Here is a 10,854-nt window from a genome sequence, read left to right as displayed (position 1 = left end):
CACAGTGTCCCGGTCCTGTCTCAGTAACACACACAGTGTCCCGGTCCTGTCTCAGTAACACACACAGTGTCCCGGTCCTGTCTCAGTAACACACACAGTGTCCCGGTCCTGTCTCAGTAACACACACACAGTGTCCCAGTCCTGTCTCAGTAACACACACAGTGTCCCAGTCCTGTCTCAGTAACACACACAGTGTCCCGGTCCTGTCTCAGTAACACACACAGTGTCCCGGTTCTGTCTCAGGTGACCCATTGTCCCGGTCCTGTCTCAGTAACACACACAGTGTCCCGGTTCTGTCTCAGGTGACCCAGTGTCCCAGTCCTGTCTCAGTAACACACACAGTGTCCCAGTCCTGTCTCAGTAACACACACAGTGTCCCGGTCCTGTCTCAGTAACACACACACAGTGTCCCGGTCCTGTCTCAGTAACACACACAGTGTCCCGGTCCTGTCTCAGTAACACATACACAGTGTCCCGGTCTTGTCTCAGGTGATCCAGTGTCCCGGTCCTGTCTCAGTAACACACACACAGTGTCCCGGTCCTGTCTCAGTAACACACACAGTGTCCCGGTTCTGTCTCAGGTGACCCATTGTCCCGGTCCTGTCTCAGTAACACACACAGTGTCCTGGTCCTGTCTCAGTAACACACACAGTGTCCCGGTCCTGTCTCAGTAACACACACACAGTGTCCCGGTCCTGTCTCAGTAACACACACACAGTGTCCCAGTCCTGTCTCAGTAACACACACAGTGTCCCGGTTCTGTCTCAGGTGACCCAGTGTCCCGGTCCTGTCTCCCTGCAGTGGTCCTGGATCTCCCAGGCAGTATGATGATAGTGGGGGGTCTCTCTCAGGATTACAGAGCCGCACAACTGCACTTTCACTGGGGATCCTCGTCCAGCCCCGGCTCAGAGCACACGGTGAATGCACAGAGATTTCCAGGCGAGGTGAGTGTGCGGAAGCTGTGTGTGAGCAGTGACAGTGTGACTGTTTTCCTGTGTGTCACAGTGTGACTGTTTCCCTGTGTGTCACTGTGTCACAGTGTGACTGTTTCCCTGTGTGTCACAGTGTGATTGTATCCCTGTGTGTCACTGTGTCACAGTGTGACTGTATCCTTGTGTGACTGTTTCCCTGTGTATCACAGTGTGATTGTGTCACTGTGTCACAGTGTGACTGTATCCTTGTGTGTCACAGTGTGACTGTTTCCCTGTGTGTCACAGTGAGATTGTATCCCTGTGTGTCACTGTGTCACAGTGTGATTGTATCCTTGTGTGTCACAGTGTGATTGTATCCCTGTGTGTCACTGTGTCACAGTGTGACTGTATCCTTGTGTGTCACTGTGTCACAGTGTGACTGTATCCCTGTGTGTCAGTGTGATTGTATCCCTATGTGTCACTGTGTCACAGTGTGATTGTATCCCTGTGTGTCATTGTGTCACAGTGTGACTGTATCCCTGTGTGTCACTGTGTCACAGTGTGACTCTTTCCCTGTGTGTCACTGTGTCAGTGTGACTGTATCCATGTGTGTCACTGTGTCACAGTGTGACTGTGTCCCTGTGTGTCACTGTATCACAGTGTGACTGTATCCCTGTGTGTCACAGTGTGACTGTATCCCTGTGTGTCACAGTGTGACTGTGTCACTGTGTCACAGTGTGACTGTTTCCCTGTGTGTCACTGTGTCACAGTGTGACTGTATCCGTGTGTCACTGTGTCACAGTGTGACTGTATCCCTGTGTGTCACTGTGTCACAGTGTGACTGTATCCCTGTGTGTCACTGTGTCACAGTGTGACTATATCCCTGTGTGTCACTGTGTCAGTGTGACTGTATCCCTGTGTGTCACTGTGTCAGTGTGATTGTATCCCTGTGTCACTGTGTGCCTATTTCTCTGCGTGTCACTGTGTCAGTGTGACTGTATCCCTGTGTGTCACTATGTAACAGTGTGACTGTTTCCCTGTGTCACAGTTTGACAGTTTCCCTGTGTGTCACAGTGTGACTGTATCCCTGTGTGTCACTGTGTCACAGGTCTCTTCTTAACTTATACAGAGCTTCCCAAGCCTTACAAGTCTTGTCTTCACATGTACAGAGTTTCCCAACCCTCACATGTCTCGTCTTCATGTGTACAGTGCTTTCCTAACCTCACAGGTCTCTTCTTCACACGTACAGAGCTTTCCAAACCTCACAGGTCTCTTCTTCACATGTACAGAGCTTCCCAAACCTCACATGTCTCTTCTTCACATGTACAGAGCTTTCCTAACCTCACAGGTCTCTTCTTCACATGTACAGAGCTTCCCGAACCTCACAGGTCTCTTCATCACATGTACAGAGCTTTCCTAACCTCACAGGTCTCTTCTTCACATGTACAGAGCTTTCTGAACCTCACAGGTCTCTTCTTCACATGTACAGAGCTTTCCTAACCTCACAGGTCTCTTCTTCACATGTACAGAGCTTTCCTAACCTCACAGGTCTCTTCTTCACATGTACAGAGCTTTCCGAACCTCACAGGTCTCTTCTTCACATGTACAGAGCTTTCCTAACCTCACAGGTCTCTTCTTCACATGTACAGAGCTTTCCTAACCTCACAGGTCTCTCCTATATGGTACACAGGCTAGTGATATGTCTACCTGACATGTCCCTGTAACTGTATGGTACTATGTGTTTATGACAGTAATACTGTTTATTCCCCTTCCCCCCTCAGATTCATGTGGTGCATTACTCCATGGAGTATGAAAGTATTAATGATGCCAAAAATCAACCCGGTGGCCTGGCTGTACTGGCTGCATTTATCCAGGTTGGTTTACTCATGGTCTAGTGGGTTTCTTGGACAGTGCCAGGGTTGGTTCTCCATCCTGTCAGCATACATAGTGTCTGGGTTGGTTCTCCCTCCTGTCAGCATACATAGTGTCTGGGTTGGTTCTCCCTCCTGTCAGCATACGTAGTGTATGGGTTGGTTCTCCATCCTATCAGCATACGTAGTGTCTGGGTTGGTTCTCCCTCCTGTCAGCATACGTAGTGTCTGGGTTGGTTCTCCATCCTGTCAGCATAAGTAGTGTCAGGGTTGGTTCTCCATCCTGTCAGCATACGTAGTGTCTGGGTTGGTTCTCCCTCCTGTCAGCATACGTAGTGTCTGGGTTGGTTCTCCATCCTGTCAGCATACGTAGTGTCAGGGTTGGTTCTCCCTCCTGTCAGCATACGTAGTGTCTGGGTTGGTTCTCCATCCTGTCAGCATACGTAGTGTCTGGGTTGGTTCTCCATCCTGTCAGCATACATAGTGTCTGGGTTGGTTCTCCATCCTGTCAGCATACGTAGTGTCTGGGTTGGTTCTCCCTCCTGTCAGCATACGTAGTGTCTGGGTTGGTTCTTCCTCCTGTCAGCATACGTAGTGTCTGGGCTGGTTCTCCCTCCTGTCAGCATACGTAGTGTCTGGGCTGGTTCTCCCTCCTGTCAGCATACGTAGTGTCTGGGTTGGTTCTCCATCCTGTCAGCATACGTAGTGTCTGGATTGGTTCTCCCTCCTGTCAGCATCCGTAGTGTCTGGGTTGGTACTTCCTCCTGTCAGCATACGTAGTGTCTGGGCTGGTTCTCCGTCCTGTCAGCATACGTAGTATCTGGGCTGGTTCTCCCTCCTGTCAGCATACGTAGTGTCTGGGTTGGTTCTCCATCCTGTCAGCATATGTAGTGCCTGGGTTGGTTCTCCATCCTGTCAGCATATGTAGTGTCTGGGTTGGTTCTTCCTCCTGTCAGCATACGTAGTGTCTGGGCTGGTTCTCCCTCCTGTCAGCATACGTAGTGTCTGGGTTGGTTCTCCCTCCTGTCAGCATACGTAGTGTCTGGGTTGGTTCTCCATCCTGTCAGCATACGTAGTGTCTGGGTTGGTTCTCCATCCTGTCAGCATACGTAGTGTCTGGGTTGGTTCTTCCTCCTGTCAGCATACGTAGTGTCTGAGCTGGTTCTCCCTCCTGTCAGCATACGTAGTGTCTGGGTTGGTTCTCCCTCCTGTCAGCATACGTAGTGTCTGGGTTGGTTCTCCATCCTGTCAGCATACGTAGTGTCTGGGTTGGTTCTCCATCCTGTTAGCATACGTAGTGTCTGGGTTGGTACTCTATCCTGTCAGCATACGTAGTGTATGGGTTGGTTCTCCATCCTGTCAGCATACGTAGTGTCTGGGTTGGTTCTCCATCCTGTCAGCATATGTAGTGTCTGGGTTGGTTCTCCATCCTGTCAGCATATGTAGTGTCTGGGTTGGTTCTCTATCCTGTCAGCATACGTAGTGTCTGGGTTGGTTCTCCCTCCTGTCAGCATACGTAGTGTATGGGTTGGTTCTCCCTCCTGTCAGCATACGTAGTGTCTGGGTTGGTTCTCCATCCTGTCAGCATACGTAGTGTCTCCATCCTGTCAGCATATGTAGTGTCTGGGCTGGTTCTCCATCCTGTCAGCATACGTAGTGTCTGGGTTGGTTCTCCATCCTGTCAGCATATGTAGTGTCTGGGCTGGTTCTCCCTCCTGTCAGCATACGTAGTGTCTGGGTTGGTTCTCCATCCTGTCAGCATACGTAGTGTCTGGGTTGGTTCTCTATCCTGTCAACATACGTAGTGTCTGGGTTGGTTCTCCCTCCTGTCAGCATACGTAGTGTCTGGGTTGGTTCTCCATCCTGTCAGCATACGTAGTGTCTGGGTTGGTTCTCCATCCTGTCAAAATACGTAGTGTATGGGTTGGTTCTCCATCCTGTCAGCATACGTAGTGTCTGAGTTGGTTCTCCATCCTGTCAGCATACGTAGTGTCTGGGTTGGTTCTCCATCCTGTCAGCATACGTAGTGTCTGGGTTGGTTCTCCATCCTGTCAGCATACGTCCAGTAGTGGCTGGGTCGGTTCTCCATCCTGTCAGCATACGTAGTGTCTGGGTTGGTTCTCCATCCTGTCAACATACGTAGTGTCTTGGTTGGTTCTTCCTCCTGTCAGCATACGTAGTGTCTGGGCTGGTTCTCCCTCCTGTCAGCATACGTAGTGTCTGGGTTGGTTCTCCATCCTGTCAGCATACGTAGTGTCTGGGTTGGTTCTCCATCCTGTCAGCATACGTAGTGTTTGGGTTGGTTCTCCATCCTGTCAGCATACGTAGTGTCTGGGTTGGTTCTCTATCCTGTCAGCATACGTAGTGTCTGGGTTGGTTCTCCATCCTGTCAGCATACGTAGTGTCTGGGTTGGTTCTCCATCCTGTCAGCATACGTAGTGTCTGGGTTGGTTCTCCATCCTGTCAGCATACGTAGTGTCTGGGTTGGTTCTCCATCCTGTCAGCATACGTAGTGTCTGGGTTGGTTCTCCATCCTGTCAGCATACGTAGTGTCTGGGTTGGTTCTCCCTCCTGTCAGCATACATAGTGTCTGGGTTGGTTCTCCCTCCTGTCAGCATACATAGTGTCTGGGTTGGTTCTCCCTCCTGTCAGCATACGTAGTGTATGGGTTGGTTCTCCATCCTATCAGCATACGTAGTGTCTGGGTTGGTTCTCCCTCCTGTCAGCATACATAGTGTCTGGGTTGGTTCTCCATCCTGTCAGCATACGTAGTGTCTGGGTTGGTTCTCCATCCTGTCAGCATAAGTAGTGTCAGGGTTGGTTCTCCATCCTGTCAGCATACGTAGTGTCTGGGTTGGTTCTCCCTCCTGTCAGCATACGTAGTGTCTGGGTTGGTTCTCCATCCTGTCAGCATACGTAGTGTCAGGGTTGGTTCTCCCTCCTGTCAGCATACGTAGTGTCTGGGTTGGTTCTCCATCCTGTCAGCATACGTAGTGTCTGGGTTGGTTCTCCATCCTGTCAGCATACGTAGTGTCTGGGTTGGTTTTCCATCCTGTCAGCATACGTAGTGTCTGGGTTGGTTCTCCCTCCTGTCAGCATACGTAGTGTCTGGGTTGGTTCTTCCTCCTGTCAGCATACGTAGTGTCTGGGCTGGTTCTCCCTCCTGTCAGCATACGTAGTGTCTGGGCTGGTTCTCCCTCCTGTCAGCATACGTAGTGTCTGGGTTGGTTCTCCATCCTGTCAGCATACGTAGTGTCTGGATTGGTTCTCCCTCCTGTCAGCATCCGTAGTGTCTGGGTTGGTTCTTCCTCCTGTCAGCATACGTAGTGTCTGGGCTGGTTCTCCGTCCTGTGAGCATACGTAGTATCTGGGCTGGTTCTCCCTCCTGTCAGCATACGTAGTGTCTGGGTTGGTTCTCCATCCTGTCAGCATACGTAGTGCCTGGGTTGGTTCTCCATCCTGTCAGCATATGTAGTGTCTGGGTTGGTTCTTCCTCCTGTCAGCATACGTAGTGTCTGGGTTGGTTCTCCATCCTGTCAGCATACGTAGTGTCTGGGTTGGTTCTCCATCCTGTCAGCATACGTAGTGTCTGGGTTGGTTCTTCCTCCTGTCAGCATACGTAGTGTCTGGGCTGGTTCTCCCTCCTGTCAGCATACGTAGTGTCTGGGTTGGTTCTCCCTCCTGTCAGCATACGTAGTGTCTGGGTTGGTTCTCCATCCTGTCAGCATACGTAGTGTCTGGGTTGGTTCTCCATCCTGTTAGCCTACGTAGTGTCTGGGTTGGTTCTCTATCCTGTCAGCATACGTAGTGTATGGGTTGGTTCTCCATCCTGTCAGCATACGTAGTGTCTGGGTTGGTTCTCCATCCTGTCAGCATATGTAGTGTCTGGGTTGGTTCTCCATCCTGTCAGCATATGTAGTGTCTGGGTTGGTTCTCTATCCTGTCAGCATACGTAGTGTCTGGGTTGGTTCTCCCTCCTGTCAGCATACGTAGTGTATGGGTTGGTTCTCCATCCTGTCAGCATACGTAGTGTCTGGGTTGGTTCTCCATCCTGTCAGAATACGTAGTGTATGGGTTGGTTCTCCATCCTGTCAGCATACGTAGTGTCTGGGTTGGTTCTCCATCCTGTCAGCATACGTAGTGTCTGGGTTGGTTCTCCCTCCTGTCAGCATACGTAGTGTCTGGGTTGGTTCTCCATCCTGTCAGCATACGTAGTGTCTCCATCCTGTCAGCATATGTAGTGTCTGGGCTGGTTCTCCATCCTGTCAGCATACGTAGTGTCTGGGTTGGTTCTCCATCCTGTCAGCATATGTAGTGTCTGGGCTGGTTCTCCATCCTATCAGCATACGTAGTGTCTGGGTCGGTTCTCCATCCTGTCAGCATACGTAGTGTCTGGGTTGGTTCTCCATCCTGTCAGCATACGTAGTGTCTGGGTTGGTTCTCCCTCCTGTCAGCATACGTAGTGTCTGGGTTGGTTCTCCATCCTGTCAGCATACGTAGTGTCTGGGCTGGTTCTCCCTCCTGTCAGCATACGTAGTGTCTGGGTCGGTTCTCCCTCCTGTCAGCATACGTAGTGTCTGGGTTGGTTCTCCATCCTGTCAGCATACGTAGTGTCTGGGTTGGTTCTCCATCCTGTCAGCATACGTCCAGTAGTGGCTGGGTCGGTTCTCCATCCTGTCAGCATACGTAGTGTCTGGGTTGGTTCTCCATCCTGTCAACATACGTAGTGTCTGGGTTGGTTCTTCCTCCTGTCAGCATACGTAGTGTCTGGGCTGGTTCTCCCTCCTGTCAGCATACGTAGTGTCTGGGTTGGTTCTCCCTCCTGTCAGCATACGTAGTGTCTGGGTTGGTTCTCCATCCTGTCAGCATACGTAGTGTCTGGGTTGGTTCGCCATCCTGTTAGCATACGTAGTATCTGGGTTGGTTCTCCCTCCTGTCAGCATACGTTGTGTCTGGGTTGGTTCTCCATCCTGTCAGCATACGTAGTGTCTGGGTTGGTTCTCCATCCTGTCAGCATACGTAGTGTCTGGGTTGGTTCTCCATCCTGTCAGCATACGTAGTGTCTGGGTTGGTTCTCTATCCTGTCAGCATACGTAGTGTCTGGGTTGGTTCTCCATCCTGTCAGCATACGTAGTGTCTGGGTTGGTTCTCCATCCTGTCAGCATACGTAGTGTCTGGGTTGGTTCTCCATCCTGTCAGCATACGTAGTGTCTGGGTTGGTTCTCCATCCTGTCAGCATACGTAGTGTCTGGGTTGGTTCTCCATCCTGTCAGCATACGTAGTGTCTGGGTTGGTTCTCCATCCTGTCAGCATACGTAGTGTCTGGGCTGGTTCTCCCTCCTGTCAGCATACGTAGTGTCTGGGTTGGTTCTCCATCCTGTCAGCATACGTAGTGTCTGGATTGGTTCTCCCTCCTGTCAGCATCCGTAGTGTCTGGGTTGGTTCTTCCTCCTGTCAGCATACGTAGTGTCTGGGCTGGTTCTCCGTCCTGTGAGCATACGTAGTATCTGGGCTGGTTCTCCCTCCTGTCAGCATACGTAGTGTCTGGGTTGGTTCTCCATCCTGTCAGCATACGTAGTGCCTGGGTTGGTTCTCCATCCTGTCAGCATATGTAGTGTCTGGGTTGGTTCTTCCTCCTGTCAGCATACGTAGTGTCTGGGTTGGTTCTCCATCCTGTCAGCATACGTAGTGTCTGGGTTGGTTCTCCATCCTGTCAGCATACGTAGTGTCTGGGTTGGTTCTTCCTCCTGTCAGCATACGTAGTGTCTGGGCTGGTTCTCCCTCCTGTCAGCATACGTAGTGTCTGGGTTGGTTCTCCCTCCTGTCAGCATACGTAGTGTCTGGGTTGGTTCTCCATCCTGTCAGCATACGTAGTGTCTGGGTTGGTTCTCCATCCTGTCAGCATACGTAGTGTCTGGGTTGGTTCTCCCTCCTGTCAGCATACGTAGTGTCTGGGTTGGTTCTCCATCCTGTCAGCATACGTAGTGTCTGGGCTGGTTCTCCATCCTGTCAGCATACGTAGTGTTTGGGTTGGTTCTCCATCCTGTCAGCATACGTAGTGTCTGGGTTGGTTCTCTATCCTGTCAGCATACGTAGTGTCTGGGTTGGTTCTCCATCCTGTCAGCATACGTAGTGTCTGGGTTGGTTCTCCATCCTGTCAGCATACGTAGTGTCTGGGTTGGTTCTCCATCCTGTCAGCATACGTAGTGTCTGGGTTGGTTCTCCATCCTGTCAGCATACGTAGTGTCTGGGTTGGTTCTCCATCCTGTCAGCATACGTAGTGTCTGGGTTGGTTCTCCCTCCTGTCAGCATACATAGTGTCTGGGTTGGTTCTCCCTCCTGTCAGCATACATAGTGTCTGGGTTGGTTCTCCCTCCTGTCAGCATACGTAGTGTATGGGTTGGTTCTCCATCCTATCAGCATACGTAGTGTCTGGGTTGGTTCTCCCTCCTGTCAGCATACATAGTGTCTGGGTTGGTTCTCCATCCTGTCAGCATACGTAGTGTCTGGGTTGGTTCTCCATCCTGTCAGCATAAGTAGTGTCAGGGTTGGTTCTCCATCCTGTCAGCATACGTAGTGTCTGGGTTGGTTCTCCCTCCTGTCAGCATACGTAGTGTCTGGGTTGGTTCTCCATCCTGTCAGCATACGTAGTGTCAGGGTTGGTTCTCCCTCCTGTCAGCATACGTAGTGTCTGGGTTGGTTCTCCATCCTGTCAGCATACGTAGTGTCTGGGTTGGTTCTCCATCCTGTCAGCATACATAGTGTCTGGGTTGGTTCTCCATCCTGTCAGCATACGTAGTGTCTGGGTTGGTTCTTCCTCCTGTCAGCATACGTAGTGTCTGGGCTGGTTCTCCCTCCTGTCAGCATACGTAGTGTCTGGGCTGGTTCTCCCTCCTGTCAGCATACGTAGTGTCTGGGTTGGTTCTCCATCCTGTCAGCATACGTAGTGTCTGGATTGGTTCTCCCTCCTGTCAGCATCCGTAGTGTCTGGGTTGGTTCTTCCTCCTGTCAGCATACGTAGTGTCTGGGCTAGTTCTCCGTCCTGTGAGCATACGTAGTATCTGGGCTGGTTCTCCCTCCTGTCAGCATTCGTAGTGTCTGGGTTGGTTCTCCATCCTGTCAGCATACGTAGTGCCTGGGTTGGTTCTCCATCCTGTCAGCATATGTAGTGTCTGGGTTGGTTCTTCCTCCTGTCAGCATACGTAGTGTCTGGGTTGGTTCTCCATCCTGTCAGCATACGTAGTGTCTGGGTTGGTTCTCCATCCTGTCAGCATACGTAGTGTCTGGGTTGGTTCTTCCTCCTGTCAGCATACGTAGTGTCTGGGCTGGTTCTCCCTCCTGTCAGCATACGTAGTGTCTGGGTTGGTTCTCCCTCCTGTCAGCATACGTAGTGTCTGGGTTGGTTCTCCATCCTGTCAGCATACGTAGTGTCTGGGTTGGTTCTCCATCCTGTTAGCCTACGTAGTGTCTGGGTTGGTTCTCTATCCTGTCAGCATACGTAGTGTATGGGTTGGTTCTCCATCCTGTCAGCATACGTAGTGTCTGGGTTGGTTCTCCATCCTGTCAGCATATGTAATGTCTGGGTTGGTTCTCCATCCTGTCAGCATATGTAGTGTCTGGGTTGGTTCTCTATCCTGTCAGCATACGTAGTGTCTGGGTTGGTTCTCCCTCCTGTCAGCATACGTAGTGTATGGGTTGGTTCTCCATCCTGTCAGCATACGTAGTGTCTGGGTTGGTTCTCCATCCTGTCAGAATACGTAGTGTATGGGTTGGTTCTCCATCCTGTCAGCATACGTAGTGTCTGGGTTGGTTCTCCATCCTGTCAGCATACGTAGTGTCTGGGTTGGTTCTCCCTCCTGTCAGCATACGTAGTGTCTGGGTTGGTTCTCCATCCTGTCAGCATACGTAGTGTCTCCATCCTGTCAGCATATGTAGTGTCTGGGCTGGTTCTCCATCCTGTCAGCATACATAGTGTCTGGGTTGGTTCTCCATCCTGTCAGCATATGTAGTGTCTGGGCTGGTTCTCCATCCTATCAGCATACGTAGTGTCTGGGTCGGTTCTCCATCCTGTC

At 51.2% G+C, this 10,854-nt stretch overlaps 1 protein-coding gene across 2 annotated transcripts in view; it reads left to right on the top strand.

The window, feature by feature from the left end:
• Nucleotides 1-767: 767 nt before the first annotated feature.
• LOC142467264 (carbonic anhydrase 9-like) overlaps nucleotides 768-10,854 on the top strand; it is a 255,159-nt gene continuing 245,072 nt past the window's right edge. The window contains exons 1-2 of one of the 2 annotated variants that reach the window (XM_075572847.1): nucleotides 768-944; nucleotides 2,693-2,785. In XM_075572847.1, coding sequence (XP_075428962.1) covers nucleotides 825-944; nucleotides 2,693-2,785 — 213 coding nt within the window. In that variant the 5' untranslated portion in view covers nucleotides 768-824. The remainder of the gene's footprint in view (nucleotides 945-2,692; nucleotides 2,786-10,854) is intronic. The other variant, XM_075572765.1, reaches the window with a different exon arrangement.

Source organism: Ascaphus truei, chromosome 1 (assembly GCF_040206685.1).
Source record: "Ascaphus truei isolate aAscTru1 chromosome 1, aAscTru1.hap1, whole genome shotgun sequence".
NCBI classification, from domain to species: Eukaryota; Metazoa; Chordata; class Amphibia; order Anura; family Ascaphidae; genus Ascaphus; species Ascaphus truei.
Note: the sequence above shows the minus strand (reverse complement) of the source record. Positions and strands in the feature narration are given on the sequence as shown.